The following is a 19,750-nucleotide window of genomic DNA, read 5'->3' as shown; positions in this document are numbered from 1 at the left end:
AGAATGACTTTGGTTGTTTTCTTCTTTTTCTCTCCATGAAGAGGGGAGAAGAGTAGTAGCTGTTCTGACGTGCTGGACTATTATTTTAGAACTTTTGCAGAATACTCAAGGGTGAAAGAGTAAGATCCTCAAGCAAAACCACTTTACTCTTCCCAGTTAAAAAGGCCAAGAGGCAAAGATTCTCAGACTTATTACAAAACTCAAAAGCAAGGAAAGCTTCACCTGCTTTGAAAAGCTATTCTAGGTATCAAAAGGATGTGAAATTCTTGAGACAGACAGGAACTTACCTGTTTTGTTTTTAACTGGTCGCCGCTGTACTCTGACTTCGGCGACTGCAGCAATTAACGTGTTGTTTCCATCGCGCTTACTGACAAGGTCAATAATCCTATCTGTGATTTCTTTGATTGGGTTTTCATCTTCTCCTATATCTTCAGCAGACTAAAGGAGGAGTCATGCAATTAATATCAAATACCAGATCAGGTGTATGGGTAATCTACTATTTATAAACTTTAGTAATCAGTTAAGCCTCTTAGTATTTTTCCATATCGAAACAGAGGGAAAAAAAAAAAAGAAAAGAAAAAAAATTTAAAAAAAAAGAAAAGGAGGAGGAGGGGGGTGGGGGAATGGGAACAGCGCTCAGGGGAGAGTATAACAAAAAATGTTTCACTATGCTAGTGCAGTTGCTACCAGATGGCAGCTTTCAGGTATGCACATGTAACCAAAATTCCTTCCCTATTCTCAAAAGAGCACTGGAATGGAAACTAAACCATAAGTGCTGAAAAACCCCAGGAATTATGATTTTTATGAAAACCACGTTACAAAGGTATCCAGCAATTAACTATGAAGACACACACACAAAAAATATTCCAGGGGTACTTACGATAGCAACATGTATTTCATTATTTGCTAAGTGTGAAGGCTCACAGGTAATATAGATGGAATATTCAACAGAAACATTCTTCAGAATATTCAGGTTCCTCAATTCACTGCAAATGTGCTCTGTGGTAAGTCCCTAAAGGATACAAAAAAGCTTTTACTTATATATTTTTGTGCACGCGTGTGTGTGTCTGTCTGCCATAAGAGTTTACTCTAAATAACAGTTCTTGGGTGGGTAGGAGTGGAATTCCTGCCAAGCCAGCTTTTGTTCTTCTATGGACAAAAAAGCATTTAAGGTAGAAATCTGTATTAAGCAGCGGCCCTTTATACCTTGTGTTTGCTCTGATAATGAAGGAGTATCAGCTTTTATTGTACTTCTACCGGTAAAGTAATTTGTTTTATGCTGTGGTGCACACATGCTTGTTTCCAAGAGCAGGAAGAACTATGTTCTGTTACTTACTGGTGCCATCATTTCCTTATTAAAGGTAAAGGTGATGTTGGCACAATTGTCTTGGTAGTAAGAATCAGAATTGCATTTTGTCTTCACGGGTTGTTGATTTGAAGGCCAACATTCACCCACTGCTGCACAAGGGTGGGTGAAACAGTGGTCTTCTTTAACAGGAACACAAGCATGTCCAGCTGGGCATTCATTATGACCTTTGGCATGTATTATACAAGGTCGAGGACCACACCAAACCTGGAAGAGAATAAGTATACTGATATAAATAACTTCTAGTTATAGAACAGAAGACAGTATAACCCAAAACACAGTACATTTGTACCTTCGAACAGGTGACTTTTCCATTCAGACACTGACAGGTATTACAGTCATCATCCCACTTAGCCCCATCTGGCATTACTCGAACATTGGTAATGCAAGGCCTTCCTGTAACTAAAGAGACAGACTAGAATTAAAACTTCAGATAGAAAAAGTGTGGAAAAAACCTTAAGCATTCCCCTTTCCCTACATTCAGTTCTCCTTAAACTCAGTGATGATTTAATAAGCTTGCTTGTTCACTAAAGGAAGACACTTACTTAAAAACAAAACAACTTATCTGTTAAAATGCAATTATACTGATCTTGTTACAAACGTTATTACCAGCCATGACATCTAGAATACCTTCTTGGCATCCTGGACCACTACGACCTGGTGGGCAAATGCAACGATACCCATTAATTTCATCCACACATGTAGCTCCAAAGGCACAAGGCGAAGACTGGCATTCGTTGATGTCTATGATGGGGAGCAGAGGGGGGAGAAGATACTCTGTAACATCCTTTTGTTTTGTCACACAAAGCATACAGAGATTTGCATACTAGAACTTTATGTTCAATTTCCAGTGTCTACTTAGAGATAGATACTTATTAGCAGCACCAGTATAATCTTGGAGCAAGTTCACTGAAGTTTCTTTTGTGTGGCACTAACAAAGATCAAAACTGACCCTTATGGTGACTTAAAGCTTTTCAAGGGCAAAAACACATTTCTTCTCACACAAACATGCTTCCTCTCCTTTGACATAGTCCAGTTTTGTCCACCTGTGTTCTTCAACTGATGACAACATTAAACCCCTTCCAGTTGTATTACTGCTATGAAACTTCTATTTCCATGACTGTCATTAAAGAAGTGTTAGTGTCCTATCTGTAATTGTTATTAAATTACATGGAAGTACATGCATCACCTCAGGGCTTGCAGGTAGATTATTAATTGACGAGGCTTTTGGCTGGCATGCTTTCATGTCAAACAGAAATCCATGCCAAACAAACACATTCAAACAGGGAAGACTATCCTGAAGGGCATTCTCCCCACTCAGCTGAACCAAGAGGTTTCAGTTCTAGCTGGACCAACTTCAGTATTTCTTTCATTTTCAATGCAATTCCTACCTCCTCCCACATCAGCTACAGATCTGGGTGAGGAAGATATCAGCCATCTATCATAAATCTGATCTGCCACTTGTCTCAATTAAGACAACTGTCTTGTTACAAAAGATTCAAGTGAGACTAAAACCACACACAACAACAACACCACAAAACAAACAAACAAACAAGGTAGAGTCCATTGTAACACGTACTGATCCTGCAGTCAGGACCTGCAAAGCCTGGAGCACATTCACAGCGGTACCAGTTGTCTCCATCCACACAAGTGCCACTATTATAACTATAAAGAAAAAAATATATTAAAAGCCTGCTACAAATAAAAATAATCTAGTATTCTAAAAGGAATCTAGTATTCTAGCGTAACCAAAGAAAAAAGGTGGTGGTGGGGGCAGCACAGAATGAAAGATAAACATGCAACTTACCAAGGATGTGGACTGCAGTCATTTGTGTCTGCAAAGCAAAGACAGACACATTAAACATGCAAACTTTGGCTAATGCAACTCTACTGTCAGTAAAGAATGATTGGACTTCCCCTAATGCCCAAGTTACACTTACTTTAACTTTTACAAAAATATGTTGAAATTCTTTACTAAATTGATTCCAGGCTTCCACCACAAAATTTGTTAACTACATTGTGGAACACATGTACACAGGAAGAGATTGTTGTAAAGAATTTAACAGGGGGAGGGAGGGGAATGAGTGGAAGCAGACAGAGCTGCTGGTAGAAAAAGAATCCGGGAGAAAACAAGACAACATCTGTCTCCACTTAGCTCATTTGCAACTTTCTCATGCCCAGGTCAAGGCTCTATCACATAAAATCATTAAAAACAAAGATTCAGGTGATGCTAAAGCCTACATCAAACAAGCTTTCCCTTCTGGTTTCAATCTTGACTCCAAGGGCAACAGGATGAGCTAATGTTCTCATCAGGCAACACTCTGGAAAAGTTCAAGCAAAGACAACTTACTCTGAGTACATGTGGGTCCTTCCCAGCCCTCTTTGCAGACACAAGTAAAAGAATCGCCACTGACTACACAGGTACCACCGTTATGACAGGGGTTTGGCAGGCAACTGCTGTTCCTTGCTGTAACAGAAACAGAAATGGCCACTAAGTTTTTGGAAAGCTCTCAAAACTGAGCCAAGAGGGAAAACTGAGGTCACAGATTCAGTACTGCATCTGCTTCTGCAGGGTACTTACCTATATTACAGGTGGCTCCTTCCCATCCTGCAGGACACATGCACTTGAAAGTGTCCCCCTCATCATAACATGTTCCTCCATTATTGCATGTTGCCTCATCACACTGGCTGTCACCTAGGAAGAGCCCAAACTATCCTTAATTCCAGTGCTTTCTTAAGGCAATACAGTATAAGTTTAAACAGCCTAATAGAGTATGCCTGTTACGTTTTGGAAATGCTGAACTTACGGGAATGGCAAGTTTTTCCTTTCCACCCATTTTTACATTCACAGAAGAAGTCATTGACCAAGTCTCGGCAAGTTCCTCCATTGTGGCAAGGGTTTTTACTGCAGTCATTAATATCTAGAAATGTTATGGAGAGAAAGTGAACTAAGTAGCATTTACAGAATGACAAATGCTTAATGCTTGAAAAAATTTCTATTTTCTGTCCCCAATTTTGTGTCTCAATCACAGATTAAATACTTGAGCAAGTATTTTAATGCTTTAAGCACTGTCACAAACATCAAGAATATTCTGCCATGTTCTTCCAGCTCATTTTCATTTTGTTTCAATAAACAAGAGGTAAGAGAGGAAAGATCTATTATACAAATTTTCCTGTCAGAGGATGGAAGCCAATTGCTCACTCCCCTTTTATTCCCAGGACTGACAAAATGCAAGTAAGGCATTTCTGCTCTTTTAAAGACAGTATATACTCATACTAAAGATTTTTTATGGAAAGTGATCCAAAGGGTAGAGCAGAAAATTGAAGAGTAGGAGATCCAAGTTCTATTCCCAGTCCTGCTGTTAACTTGGGTTTAGCTGCAATTCCAAAACCTAGGACTCGGTGGAAAAAAGATGACACCTCATCTTCTGAGGCCTTTGAAGCAGACCTCATGTTGAGCTGGTATTGGTCACTATCATCTTAAAGACAGGATCAGCCATTCCTTCCTGATATTTCTCCAAAAGATCTTATTGGGTGCTGAAGAAGAGTCAACTTACTTGTTTCACAATATGTTCCTTCCCATCCATCACTACAGATGCATTTGTAGGAGTTGATGCCATCAATACAAGTGCCACCATTTTTACAGGGGTTGCTCTCACAGTCATTGATATCTGCAACAATTTGGAGGGGAGCAGGGAGGAGTGGAGAAAAAATTCACACTGGAAGTTCAGTAACTAAAAGTTATCATCTTACTGACGACTATTTGATGTTGCTTCCATTTCTAAGCCCCTCTCAAGAGGGAGAGTGCTAAGCAAGACAAGAAATACCTGAAAACATTGCAGACATGAAATGATGAAGCCATCACTCAGCAATTTAGGAAAAAAAGGATATTCTAAAACAGAACTTTTCAGGAGCCCTTAAAATCCATGTTAAATCCCATTATTAAATACCTCAGACCTTGTATACATAAGATTTTTAAAAACATACAATTCAAGGCCAGAAGGTTCATTACTGTGAACTTTCCCCAAGGCCTAGCAAATTCCAATCTGCCTCACCCAAATGGGATATGAAAACTTAAAGCAGTTCCAAGGTTCACTGTGTTAGAAGGACGGAAAAAAAAAACCCCAAACAAACAAACAAAAACTTCAAGTAATATGGGAGGAAAGGATGGAATCTTTTTCTAAAGAGAGATTCAGGGACAGTAAAACATAAGTATTTTTTTAGCTCTTACTCTCATGGCAGTAAGTGCCAGTAAATCCTTTGTTGCAGTCACAGGTGAATTTTCCACCTGCTTGGCTCTTGCACTTTCCATGAGGACCACAGACATTTGAAGAAATATAACGAACCCCTTCCGGTGTGCTGTTAGAAGCTACTGCCACAGTACAGCTGTCAATTACTGCAGAAAAACAGAGATCCGAGTAAGGACTGCCCATTCTAGATGATTTTATATGCTAAAAGCCACCTTATTACTCCAGGGAAGGACATTTGAAAGACTTGTGCCTGCTACTTTAGAATAAAAGGATTATGCCAATTATTCATGCATAAAACAAATGCAGCATCTTATCTGAAGGTTGCTGGACCACTTATTTGGACTAAAATACATTCAGCAAAGCTGGCTATTTGCTTGCTACATGTGCTTCATTTCCGCATCTTCTTTCAAATAGCTGGTATTTACAAGTATTACTCATCTTTTCACACCAATATAAGCATAAGGCACTGGGTGAAATTCAGCCTCTTTATATAAAAAACTCTTCCACTGATTACACTAAATGGGGGCTGCATTGAGTCTTCTGCCAGGGGATGAGCAGAAAGTGTTATCAGTCATTCCCACAAACCTTCACAAGGAGTTGTGCGGCAGTGATCTTTCAGGTGGGAGCAGTTCTTCCCTTCGTAATCTTCAGGGCAGTTACAAAAATAGTCCATAGCAAGATTGAAGCACTGGGCACCGTTCTGGCAAGGGTTTGGCTCACAATAATCTATGTCCAGCTGTAAGTAGTGCAGAGGGAAGAAAGGGAAATGAAAGAGGGTTAAAAAAAATAAAATCAAAATAAAAGGAGGGGGGTGAGGGGGAAAGCTGAGTGAAACAGAAGTTTTATCATAGCTTTCCCTCATTACGACAAGCAGACATCATGGAATCTGACCTTTTTATCTACTGCCTCAATGAATTGTTCATGATGCACAGAGTTCAGTTAGACTTGCAACTATTTCAACAGACAGCCCTCTTGATATTAAACAGTCACTGAAAGTTAATAGTTAGCATGTAACAAAACCTGACATGCAAACACTTGCAATCTGTTTGACCAAAAGAATCTTCAGCAGCCTGTGAGCTTTTTTCTGTGTTGTTTCTTTAATATATATAAATCAAGCACTTTCTTGGCAGACTGACAGCTATACCAAGTATGACTTTATACTATGGTTCACTGGATGCAAGGTATTCAGGGTACAGATACAGAGTGCTGGTAGAAACGCCACTGGCTGAGAGCCTGCTTTTCACCCGTGCTTCTTACCTGACAGAGGTTTCCTGAGAAACCAGCAGGACAGAGACATTGGAATCCATTGATTTCATCCTGGCAGTGACCCCCATTCATGCAAGGGTTACTTGCGCATTCATTGATGTCTTTCTCACAGTGATCTCCTGCATAGCCAGGTGAACAGATACACCGATAACCATTAACCAAGTCCTGTGAAAGAACAAGAAAGTTTAAGTTAAGGGGTTTTTTTTCTCTTCCCCCACGTGTGTATGTATCTGCACACACATGAATGTATATATATACACACATGTATATATACATTTTTATACAATACATTATATATAATATATAAAATACATATGTAATTACTATATGTAGAAATAAATACAAAAATAAGAAAAAGAAAAACCCTAGGAGTCCCCAAATATCTTCTACTATATCCAATACCAACGTAAGAAACTAGCTCGTGTTAAAACAAGGCAATAATATTTAGGGGAAAAAAATATCCACCAACTAGTATGGCTTACATTCTTAATTTCTCAGTAGGATATGTAAATCCATGTTTTAAAGTGGAGGATCTATATTTGCAATAGATAGTTTACACAACAACCAAGCCTGTTTACTGGTGACAGTGGTGGTGAAGACAGGTCATTCACTGCAGTTATATTTTCTGCTCTTGCTGTTCCACACACATGCTTCCTAAATGGTGCAAGCATGACATAACTCCCCCCCGCCCCACCTCAAAGACTTGACAACATATACCTGTGGCATATCAGCTTATTGCTATTTCCTGCACTGTTTGTGTTTAGACTCAAATGTTTTAGTTACTGTTGCAAGTCTTGGGGAAACCAAATTAAAACCAGTGGCTTACCCGGCAAGATCCTCCATTCTGACATTGTCCACGACAGTCATTAATATCTGCAGTAAAATTAGCATGGTTAGAAAGCAAAAATATATTTACACTAGATACAGAGTTCAAGTCTTTCTAAAACTGCAACTAGATAAACCTTTTGTCAAGTTTCCTGCATGCCTTCCCTTGAGATAAGATTATTATAATGGGTGGGAACCTTTGGTGATTCCTTACTAGAGTTAGTGAAACTTCACATCATTGTTTTAGTCACTTTATCAGAATATAGCTGTTATGAACTAATGAGTTTGATAAAATTGTGTATTTTCATTCCACACCAACTACTCCCTTTCTAAAAACATCAACTGCTAAGACTCTGCCCAATATTTAAATCTGAGCTTAGAACTCAAAGGAATACATACACGATTAACCTTTAATAAACCCAAGGATATAGACACTTACTTATATCACAATTGTGGCCAGACCAGCCAGTAATGCAGTCACAATAGTAGCTGCCAATCAGGTTCCTGCAGGAGTTGGCATTGACACAGGGTTTGCCCTCACATTCATTCGCATCTGAAAGACAAGGTGAATGGCCAAGTGAACTGGTTGTAGGGTAGAAGGAAGAAAAAAAAAAGTCTACAGTCTGCTTTCACAGCAACAATCAGCAGTTCATATCTAAAAGGAACTTGTAATATACAGCCTGGATTAGTGTGACTTAAGAGAACAAGAGTCAATCATGCATCAGTCTTTGAAGTCTCTTGCAATTTCTCTGCAATTAAAACATACTGGCTATGCCAATTATTTGATAATTACCCAGCTACTCATTCAGAGCCCCCCCTCCCCCCAATCTCAATCCAGCGTTTTGATGGAGGAGTGCTGCAGCCTGTCACCGGGATGTGTGTGTTGTGTAAAGAATGCAGACAGCTCATTCTTCGTGAGATCATCCACATTTTGGAACCCAGCTGTGAACTCCTTGGTCTGGAGGAGTTAACACGGCTGAAGAGATACAGCAACTTTCTCACAGGCTAAAGGAAAAAAATACATGTGGGGGCAGGCATGGAAGGCAAACATTTACACCCTCCCCACTTCAGCTTTTTTTTGCAGTTTAAGTACGCCTGTTTGGCTTAGTTAACTATTTTCTTCAACAGCTAGCATGCATCAACAACAAAAATGAAAGAAGGATGCCACTCTAAGCCGTCTTAGGACCCACTCCTGCAAACAAAGAAACTTAGTATTCTGAGTATGCCAGAATACATCCACAAGCTTCAGAAAAATAAACATGCCTAAAGCAAAGGGCGCAATCATATCCTTGCAGAACTAGGATCCCTCTATTTTTTTTTCCAGGGCAACATCGAACAAAGAGAAACACAGTACTCACCTAGTTGACATGTTTTACCAGTCCACTGAGGTGGGCAAACACACTTAAATCCATCAACTAGATCTTGGCAAGTTCCTCCATGACCACAGGGATTTGGAGAACAATCATCAATATCTATAATGCAGGATAAGAAGAGGCTCAGTTGTTACCAAATAGGCAACTTCAGTAACTGCTATATTTGATAAATGGTTGCTGCTTCTAGAATTTATCCTGAGGAACAGAAAAACAGCAGCAATTCCACTTGGAATTTCTATGAATATTTTAGCAAAAGAATCCTTTAAAAAAAGGTGAAAGGGCATTCAAAGCATATAGAGCATAGGGGAAGAAATTTACACCCGATATATCAAGGGGCCTTTTGCAAGTGGAAGTCAGATTTTGATACAACAGGTCCCTTGGACAGTATTTTAAGAACTTGCCAAAATGCCACCCAAAGTCTGTTCTCAAGAACAGAACTCGAGAAACTGTTTGGCCATTCTTTCTCCTTGCATTCAAGGAAAGCCCCAGTACAAGCACAGGAGAAGAGAGTGCACTGTGATATAAATGGATGCTAAGAACCAATGCTAAAGCTAGCACAGGATAGGTAGGCTGCACTGTAAGCTTGTCTGGGATTAGAAAGATCTAAAACAGTAACTTGGTCATTCTCACTGTAATAAAATTTTGGAAACAAACAAACAAAAAGCCCAACTGCTTACTATCAGTGCAAGTTGGTCCAGCCCAGCCAGGTGCACACACACATTCAAATCCTGTAGAAGTTTCTAAGCAGCTTCCTCCATTGTGACAGGGATCAGAAAGGCAGGCATGTTCCGCTGCACCAAGACAGAAGTACGCTGCGGTAAAGACTACAGCAGTATCACCACAAGCCACCCCCTGTTCCTTCTGCATGCTTCTGTTCTGGACCCCCCATCATTGCTCCTGATGTACCTTGTTCCTGAGAACTGTCAATCAAAAGGCCACTAGCAGGAAGTCATCTTCTGTACTAAACTGATCAATGCACTGTGGCATGCACCTGCTCGAGTCACAGCCAAACTAGATAAACAGCAAGCAGGAGGCCAATTTAAGGACATATCAACTGCCAAAGATGAATCAAGTCTGGACCTTTGCAGCTATCCCTGACATAATTAACGCTGGAAATTCACTCTTCCTCAACATGGTATATCCATATAACCGAAACCAGCCACTAAATGAGAAACAACAGCCACAGGGCAGTTGAGTAGTTTCATCAAGAACACTTACCAATTTCACAGTTCTGTCCTGAGTAACCTTCAGGGCAGGAACATTGGTATTTGTCAGGGCCAGTGTTGCTGCAGGTACCACCATTCAAACAGGGTGGGTGGGTTCCACAGTAGTTCAGATCTGCAAAGGGCAAGGAGCTTAAAAACCCATGGCTGAACGACAACAGAAACATCACTATGTGCATGCTCTATGTAGAGACTTTATAGAATACATCTGCACACAAAAGTAGGATAGGACAGAGCAAAATTAAGCACATAAGCTAACAACACTAGAACAGCGGAGCACACAATGCTAAGTAGCTGAAGGACAAAAACTCCTGCCACGTTTCAGGAGGCTTGCACTCTCAGTCTTGTGTGCACTCCCTCTCCCGATAAGTCTGCCAGTGTTAAAATTCAAGTGTTACACTTGGCTATCCGTAAGATTAGCATACCTTTGTCACAGAGCTGACCACCCCAGTTGGTTTCACAGAGGCATTGCCATGGTTCAATGCAAGTGCCATGGACACATCCCGGGTGTGGAATGCACTTATCACAGTACTGGCCTTGCCATCCATACTGACACCTTTATAAAAGAAAGGGGGGGGAAAAAAATTCAGAACAGGGAAGCAAATCTTAGAATTGCTCTGTGTAGATGTGAGTGTAGAACTCCAAAGCCTCGAGAGAGACTGGGGAGATGGGGGAGAAGGGGAGGACAAGGGGAAGTGGAGAAGCTATTCAAGGTTTGTTTGATGGTTTCTTATAAACAAACATTTTAGTAGTTTTGCCAAGGTCTCTGTAGCCGGCCTCCTGACAAAAGAATAACTGTTCTGAGAGAACCAGCATGAGGCCATTCAGCACAATAATACTCTTTCTGGAACCTCATACAAATGTGGCAGAGAGGGTGGGTGTGCACTACAAATCAATCTCTGGACTTTGACAGAGTGCATTATAAACAGAGAGAGAGGAAAAAAAATAGTCGTCAGTGGAAACAACAGTTATCCAGAGATCCTCATGAATACAAGGTTGCAGGCATTTCAGCCATGCTGAGTTTACAGGAAGACAAACAAAACCATAAACACCAACTCTGAGCCCTTTGCAAGGCAATAGCAAAGCATTAAGAGTGCTGCGCTTTACTGGGAGTTAGCCTTCTGCTGAGCTAGGAGACATGCAGAGGAAGTACAGACTGGGCCACAAGACAAGATCAAAGAAAACAGCACACACCAGAATTTTGCATTTGTTCAAAGACAACCAGTTGTCAGCGTACTTCAGAGCTTGATCTATGCTAACCTCTTTTCAGGTAATAACTAGAAGCTACCCAATTCCAAGCAACTTTAATTTCCTATCTGGAAAAGAATTATCATTATTATTCTAATTATTTATTACCACCACTAATGAGCTGCATGAATTCCTTACTAAAAACGAAGATGCTCTTTTAAAGTAAAGCTTCCTTAAAAGAAAGTTTATTCTGGCTTTCACTTCACTTCTCACTGGCAAAGTAGACGAAGGATTCTTCAAATTAAAGTTCATCTACAGATAGAAAAGGAAGACAAGCTGAAACTTAAAAGCAAGGTTTTGTTGAAGTATGGTATTTCATTAATGGGTCCTGAGAGTAATTGATCAACAGTAATTATGCACTAAGCTGTCTCTAGATTATGAAAATAAACCTTTTTCTGTACAGAAGTCAGCTAAGCTTTCTATTTATAAAACCCCCCACTATTCTTTTACCAGCAATTTCTTCTCATGGGAAAAACTTAGAGGGATCTATCCAATGGTTAATTACACACAGCTAGTGGTAAGTCTGACTTCCCGTCTAAAAAAATCTCAGGTGACAAACTGCATCCTAATTAACTTTGGGTTTCTTCAATAGCTATTTCAATAGTAACCTACTCAAAAATCACTGGGAAACACTTGATAGCTTGTGTATATATAAAAGCAACAAAAAGATAGAGAGTTAGTCCAACTTATTTTTCTTTGTGGACAAAGATCATGAAAGAAAAACCGAGATCAAGCAAAACAGCCTCTCTCAAGTAGCTCTTGGAAAGTCCTTTCATATACAGAATAAGAAGAGTGCACAAAGACCAAAATTTAGGAAAATACCCTTTTAACTTCTACTGCATTCAAAGCAACTTGCCTGTGAGCTTACACACAAGCATAATTAAGGCACCTCGCCTAAAAAAAAAGGAAGCATCCAAATCTAGAATTTTATTCCTTCTTTTCAAGTTAAAGGTTTTTTGTCTTCTTCAAAGCATGTGTAAAGGGAAACAAGTACAAAAAAAAAAAATCATACTTTCCACAAAAACAACCCCCCCCCCCAAAAAAAAAAAAAAAACTTTAGAGCCAGAGATAGGACTTTCTTTGGACAGATCAGCTTCAGAGTATAACAAAGCAAGTAGGAATAAGACTATGGTCATCTTAAAAAAAACAAAAAAAACAAAAAATAAAAAACCAGAAAACCAGAAAACAAAAAAACTACATCCCAATCAGATATTCATTTGAGAACAAGATTCATAGTAGTAATTCTTGCTTAATAATATGTATGTAGCAGCTCCTCATGAGAAATTTAAAGTTAACTTTTCTTGTATTTAGTTTTGTTGGCAGGCTTGCATTAAAGAAAGTGACTTGCACGAAGAGGGAAAAGGATATTTTAAGAGTGTTTGCAAGTTGTCTGTTGTACCAGAACCCAGAGCAATTTCTGCTTGGATGTTATTTTTAACCTCTATTGCATTTGTAACATAGAGGCTACATGACTCATCAAAACTTAAGAGAAAATAAAATCTTGTTTCTGTGTTCTCTTTAAAGATACTGGTCTAACTTGGCAAGCAGAAGTTATCTGAAAGCACCAGAAGGACAGCACTGTTTCAAGACTATGCAAATCAAGTGTGGGAAAGTTGCACCTTAAGTAAATAAGAGCACTAGTGCATGTCTGGGCAGTGAGTGGGAGGTAAGAGCCTTAGAAAGAGAAAGGGAAGAAAAAAATCTGGAAACAAAGCCTGTTGTTCTGACTAAGAGACAGCAACCCCTACAAGACATGTTTATTCTGATGACAGAAGCACAAATCACTGGTAGCCTTGACCGATACGCTCTCCTCACCATTCTCCCCACCCCCCCAAACTTCTTACTACTTGCTGGCCTTTTTCCTTTTTAAAAAAAAAAAAAAATTGGTGTTTTAGGGGTTAAGCAGCTTATGTCAGTGCTGCTAAACGTTAAAAGCACTTAACATAACCCATTTCAGTCCATCCTGGGGCTTGACTTTCACTTTGCCATTTCTCTTGTAGAGGATGAAAAGTTACCTTCTACCTTACTTTAAGGATTCTCCTTGATGAAAGTGTTTTTGTTTTGTTTTTGAAGTAGAGATTACAGGGATAGAGAGAAAGAACAAACTACTGTGGGGATTTGAACTGACCTCTAACATAGTGTAGTCTGTCAGACACCCTAGGTTTAATTCTTGCTTGAAGTACAGCTTATTGAGGAGAATAGCAACCCACTTCATGTGAAAGTTTCCAGCAAAGGAGAATTCAGCAGTATGTTTGGGGCTGGGAGGGAAGGACTTCCTTCAGATTTCTGCATTTTACTTGTGAATATCCCAGTTTCACTCTTAACTCTTCCTAAACAAGATCAAGATCCACACTCTTTAATCTCACAAGCCCTCAGTTCCCTATCCACATGTAAACAGGTTTTATAAAGGGTTATACAAAACAACTTATAACCAGTTTGTTAATTAAAACAGAAGTCCATATTTAATATGCATTACCCCTCCATTGATAGAGAAGACAACCTCCCTGTGCTGTAAATACATGGTGCAGATTTTGAGGCATTCCAAATATTTAATTGTTGGGTTATGGCTAAACTCTGCTTTTCATTGTCTCCTTGCCAGGACAGAATGGACTTCAAAGCACAGCAGCAAAATTCTGCATTCATCAGTCTACTGACAAGATTTCATCCCAGCTATTAACCTCTCAGCACTCAGAGCCTGGCTCACAATGGTAAAGGAACCAAGAGATTTAACTAATCCCATTCTAAAGAATGCTTGACTTTTGCCTACTGATGGAAGAAACTCTGGAGTGGAAGAAAGGGAAGGGGGAAAACAGGCATGAAAGGGAGAAGTGAGAAGAAGTCACGCTGTAGTTCAAACTTGTAGTGGAAAATGCCTATTAAACAGGTTGTATTAGAAGACAAACACACACACACCTCCCCAAAACATTTGCACTATTTATGCAGAAGCAATTAGTTAGTGCTCATTAGGCAGTATTCACAGGATTTATCTCATACCTTTTACAAACATCGCCATTTCACAAGCTAAAAGCCTCTCAAAATTATCAGTGCGTTCAAAAGACCTTCCCCCCCCCCCCCCTTTTACTCAGGGCAAGCCAGCATGAATAATGCACCCTGGTCAAAAGTGAGACTCCCAGGAATACCCTCCCTCCCCAATCCTACTGTCTTTAGCACCACTTGTTTAGTTATTGGGGGGGGGGGGGGGGGGGCACAAGAAGGGAGGGGAGGGAAGCATTTACCTGCACTCTCCTGGAATTGTGCAAGAACCATGCTTGGGGCTACATCCCTGACGACAGATAGCTGTTAAAACAAAACAAAACAAAACAAAACAAAAAGAGTATCAGCATGCTGCCTGCTTCCTGCATCTTCGAACTCATGGGAATGTTTTAATCTTTAACTGGCATCGTAATCCTACTGAATCCAAGGTTTTAGCAAGTCTCTCATATCAAGTCTACTGGATAAAAAAAATGAAGGTAGGTGTTCCCTACAATAGCAAATCTATCAGCTAGCTTTACAGAGGAATCACGCCTAACACTGTTGAAAGAGTTGTTTCAATGGCAGAGACGCCATCTCACTTTACAGACCTGCAAGTCATTTCTAGTCTGCAGATTTTCTTCCTCTGCATTTTGCAGAACTAGCTCATCCTCCCTATCTTTACATCTAATTCAGAGCAGCTTTTAAACTACTCTGGATTTGCTTTTGAGCCATATCTCTGAACAGACAGGATATTAAGATGAGCGTCTATTCAAATTGCAGGTAAACTCAGTCAGCAAGACATACTGATAGTCTGTTTCCCCTATTCAGAGTCCTGCTTTCTCCTTCTGAAATTACCTAGGAAATTGTCAATCCTTAATAAGCATGTTAAACACCAGCTCAGGTAGAATAAACAGCCTGGGACTTTTCAGCACCAAAGCTTTACACTTGCCAGGTCAGCTCTAAAACAAGTCTCTCCTTCCTGCTTGTCTTGAAGTTCTGCACCAAAGGGGAAATCCTGCCACTTGTCAGCAGCAGAACTCCCACTCAAGTCAATGGGCTGGGTTCTCTTCCCAAGGGCAAAGATGTGGATAATCAGAGAAAGAACACATTTGTTAAGTCCCCAGTACTTGTTATATTCAGACCTCTCCAAGATTTTAAAACAAGGCTGAAACTAGTCTTCTCCTGGCCCTGGCTCTCTGTGTAGAGTTACTTCACTGTTCTGTCAGCCCCAACAGCGGCACTAGCATATCACCAAACTACAGTCTGGACACAAAGCATCCTGTAGATTTGTGTCAGTTCCTCAGCCTATCCAAAATTGCCGATCATTTGCAGTTCAAGCGTTTGTCACAAACCTTTGTTGCATTCTGGTCCCATCCAGCCTTCCAAGCATGTTTTGTTGCCATTTTGGTCACAAGTATGGTGAGTGAAGAAGTCATCTCTTGGTCGACAAAACTTGTTGCAGCCAAAGCCATAGTAATGCTCTGCACAAGTCACACGGATCTGATACTCGAAGTGGGCAACTCCTGCATTATGTTTCAAAGTCTGCCACTGACGGCTCGGATTGATCATGCCGGAGTGGGATGCCTTTTCAATAATGCGATCAGGATCTAGATGTGAGAAGAGACATCAGAGTTAGATCTTTATTTAGGTATCATTCCCTCCCAAATCAAAGTTCTCTAGCTTCACAGACAAGACTCTCTGAGGCAACCAGTTGGTTTGATTAACTTTATGTGTTAGAGAGTAAGATAAAGCTGACCTGGAACTACACACCATTAATTGAAACACGTATACAGTACAGCAAACTAAACAAGGCTTGAAGTCAAGATGGACCATTAAGTTACTGCCGATCGCTTATCAATTTCTCAGTGTGAAGACATCCAATAAGAATCACAAATCTAGTGGTTAAAGAAAACTGAGCTGCTTTTCCTCCTAGCTCCAATAGATTGATGCATAATGCAATTTCCCCTGCAACTCAATTACTAGTACTGGTTTTGTTTTTAACTAGAGTATTTATGAAAACTTCATACTACGATAGCCTAATAAAGCAGTCTCTACAAAGTGGACATAGATGCAACCAAAAAAAAAAAAAATTTGCAGCCTTCTGGGATTCCAGTGTAAGCTCTGAGTTCTCTTGAAAATGAACAGCTTTGGCATTCAGTCGACATCAGTGATCTCACAAGGCTCTGGCTGAGAAATACTGTGGAAGTTCTCTTTTCGGATGTTAGCTACCACTAAAAATTCAAGCTTACCAGAGCTCCAAGCAAGGAACTCAAATTACTGTGTACATTTGTTACAGATTCTCCTTCTCTCTATAGAAGATTTCAAAGATTAGACTTCGTACTTGACGTTTAGTTCCAGCAAAAGTTCTCTGGCTTTCAGAGATCTACAACTGTCTAAATTATAGCTTGAAATAATAATATTTCACATTAGCGCAGAACATTGTATACATCTGTGGTATTTCACTTTGTAGTCCAGGTCTTGTGACTTAAATGAACTGACACTGCCATACGACCTGCTGCTAGCAAGCACTTGACTGCTGAGTGAAAGTTTATCATAAAACAGCCAAAATACCCTGGGGGGGGGGGGGGGGAGGGGGAGGGGAAGGTAGGCTGGGGTGCCAGGCTGCACTGTTCTATATATGACAGCATAATCCAGAGACAGAAAAATTTTAGGTAGAACGGCAGTTTGCCAATGATGTGTTAGCAAGCAGTGTGAGAAGAAGTAGCACATTCAAGTATTACGAATTAGAGAGCACTGATGTTCACTTGTTCTTCCAGCAATTAAAAAGATTTGGGGGATTTAACATAAGGCAAAGCTGAAGACTAATGAAGCTGCTACATAAAGCTTATGAAAACAAATGGGCAGGTTTCTGTATAAAATACTTTTGAATGTATTAATAAGGACCTTTGATTTTTAGCTTTCAAAAGGAACATCTAAACAGGCTTCTCGAGCCTCAGATACCTGTTATCAATTTTCTACTAGGCCCTGCCTGCTTGTCTACAGTTTTGAAGATAGTTACGTCAAAGCACTTGCTGCACAACAACAGAAGAGTGTATATATATATATATATATATATATATATATATATATATATATATATATATATATTCTAAGCTGTTATAGGTATCTTTGGCTCAAGACTGCAGCACTTAAGTGTTTACAGCATGCAATTAAGGGCAACCAATTCTTATCCACCTTCTGGTATTTCTGGTTTTATGATGTTTTTCATTTGAATATATATTTTTTTTAATTACTCATTGGCACTAAGGCCCCAACCCCACATCTATGGCCAAGATTTTCAAATGCATGTAGCCCTTTTTTAATTTAAAGCCCATTCACAAGTTATGTAGATGCCTAAGGACTTTTCCATACTGGTATATCCAGAGCAATATCATGTCCTGTATTGTGCAGGTGTAAGACTCTCAGATCTCATCAACAAGATTACAGACTAATTCTAAGAGGTACTTAAGCAGATGCATATCTATTTGTCTTGAATGGAGCTAGTCAAGCGATTATAGTTCCACTCATGCGCGCTGGAGATGGCTTTGCTGCACTTGCCAAGATTACACCCCGATCTACAGCATAGTTGGAAAGTGAATGCATTTCCCCAAATACCAAGCCTGTGCATAAAGACATCCTGTTTCTTGCGAGTAAAACAACTCTATCCTTTTCTCCCATAAGCAGTAGAAGGGGAATGACTCTCATCTTAGTGCTGTGACACCCCCCGCTTCCAGCATACTGAGTTCATTATAAAGAGTCTTTTCCTGTTCTCCGCTGGGAACATACCATTGACAGCCATTTCAGTTCTTGGCACCAGAAAAACAAACGCCTTGGAAAAGAGATCTTTCCTCTTGTCTCTGCTCTACCATTCTTCCCCTATTTGTCAGCTCATTAGGAAGCATGTCCCTGCTGCATGTCTACAACATCTCAACTCCAGCCACCAGCTCCTTTGAGCCCTTATCCACAGAGTACTGAATTTACATAGAAACATCCTTATTAGTCCACTGGACTTTATTTTGTTAAGGGCCCAATTGAAAACCAGCTGTGATTTCACTTTAGATCATGGGTTGATACAGGTTATAAAGCTGTCACTATACATTTAAATCCAAGTAAGGGCTCAGAGACTTGTAAGATCCTTTTCCTTAGCTGTCACCCACAGTTTTCACAATGAAGTATTGGCATGTTCTTTCTTGCATAAAAGTTTCTCCACCCCTCCCTACTCCCACCAGTCAGTGCACACCTACACAAGTGTGCTGACCCAGACTTCAGGGAAGGCATTGCAACAACTCTGCCATTCTTAGCCTGTAGCATGCAATCCCAAAGCAGCATGCTGGTTAAGTTTAAAAAAAAAAAAAAAAAAAAAAAAAAAAAAAAAAAAAAAAAAAAAAAAAAAAAAAAAAAAAAAAAAAAAAAAAAGGTTAGGGAGGCTTGAGAGAAAGTGGGCTTTGGAATTCCCTTGACATCAGTTGACTCAGGATCCCATGATAGAAACGTTAGAGGAAACATTAACCAATTAGAAATTGATGAAGTGGAAGAGAGAGGCTTTCTGTGTATTTCTAACTCCCACTCTGCACTTAGATGCCAGAGAATTTGTTGGTTTCATTTATCTTTTGGTGGCTAAACTTCAAAGCCATTAGTCTGTTTTTTTATTCAATGAGCAACTATAGTAAAGCTTTCAGGCAAAGAGAAAATTAGCTAATTTGAGTGCCCACCTTTGCTTTCCAGGGGTCCAGTTTTCAGAAATTATAACTGCCCAGCATGAGGAAGCCAACCAAAAAAGCCTGGGCTCCTCTAAGCAGTCTGTGGCCACCCCAACACCATAGTTATTTTTGAAAGTCTTTGCTTCAGACAACTTCCAGCTATGCTTGGTTTACACTGTGCTGAAGCCTCTTATGCCTGACTGGAATTCACATGCAACTGATACTAGTCATTTACAATAGCTCTTTGACATAGTTTGAGATGCAATGTCAGCCCCATTAGCTTTATGTATGAAGCAACAGTAGCAAGATGGAATCTAGACAAGAACTGGGGTAAGAAAACCATTTAGGTTGAATCTTGGCTCCAACAAAGCATGATTCTCATCAGCTTCATCAGGGCCAGAACTTAACTGCAAGCCACTCTTGGAAGCGAGACAAGAAAGCGTGTGGTAAAGGCAACGTAGGAGGAGTGGAATGTAGAGGGGGGAAGGAAGCATCCACTCAAGGATCTCCTAATGAAAGGATTGAT

At 39.9% G+C, this 19,750-nt stretch overlaps 1 protein-coding gene across 2 annotated transcripts in view; it reads right to left on the bottom strand.

Moving 5' to 3' along the window:
- The window catches only part of JAG1 (jagged canonical Notch ligand 1), a 37,097-nt gene that overhangs the window by 2,440 nt on the left and 14,907 nt on the right, over positions 1-19,750 (bottom strand). For both annotated transcript variants that reach the window (XM_064509986.1, XM_064509987.1), the window contains exons 4-25: positions 15,877-16,131; positions 14,788-14,848; positions 10,729-10,859; positions 10,299-10,418; positions 9,758-9,871; positions 9,066-9,179; positions 8,147-8,260; positions 7,709-7,755; positions 6,874-7,047; positions 6,202-6,352; positions 5,598-5,762; positions 4,924-5,037; positions 4,174-4,287; positions 3,948-4,061; positions 3,717-3,833; positions 3,174-3,201; positions 2,946-3,031; positions 1,997-2,110; positions 1,659-1,768; positions 1,337-1,573; positions 881-1,012; positions 288-438 (exon numbers count right to left, since the gene is read on the bottom strand). In XM_064509986.1, the coding sequence (XP_064366056.1) occupies positions 288-438; positions 881-1,012; positions 1,337-1,573; positions 1,659-1,768; positions 1,997-2,110; positions 2,946-3,031; positions 3,174-3,201; positions 3,717-3,833; positions 3,948-4,061; positions 4,174-4,287; positions 4,924-5,037; positions 5,598-5,762; positions 6,202-6,352; positions 6,874-7,047; positions 7,709-7,755; positions 8,147-8,260; positions 9,066-9,179; positions 9,758-9,871; positions 10,299-10,418; positions 10,729-10,859; positions 14,788-14,848; positions 15,877-16,131 (2,763 nt within the window). The remainder of the gene's footprint in view (positions 1-287; positions 439-880; positions 1,013-1,336; positions 1,574-1,658; positions 1,769-1,996; positions 2,111-2,945; positions 3,032-3,173; positions 3,202-3,716; positions 3,834-3,947; positions 4,062-4,173; positions 4,288-4,923; positions 5,038-5,597; positions 5,763-6,201; positions 6,353-6,873; positions 7,048-7,708; positions 7,756-8,146; positions 8,261-9,065; positions 9,180-9,757; positions 9,872-10,298; positions 10,419-10,728; positions 10,860-14,787; positions 14,849-15,876; positions 16,132-19,750) is intronic.

The sequence above is a fragment of the Dromaius novaehollandiae genome, chromosome 3, assembly GCF_036370855.1.
Source record: "Dromaius novaehollandiae isolate bDroNov1 chromosome 3, bDroNov1.hap1, whole genome shotgun sequence".
In the NCBI taxonomy this organism is placed as follows: Eukaryota; Metazoa; Chordata; class Aves; order Casuariiformes; family Dromaiidae; genus Dromaius; species Dromaius novaehollandiae.
This window is presented reverse-complemented; position numbering and strand designations above follow the sequence as displayed.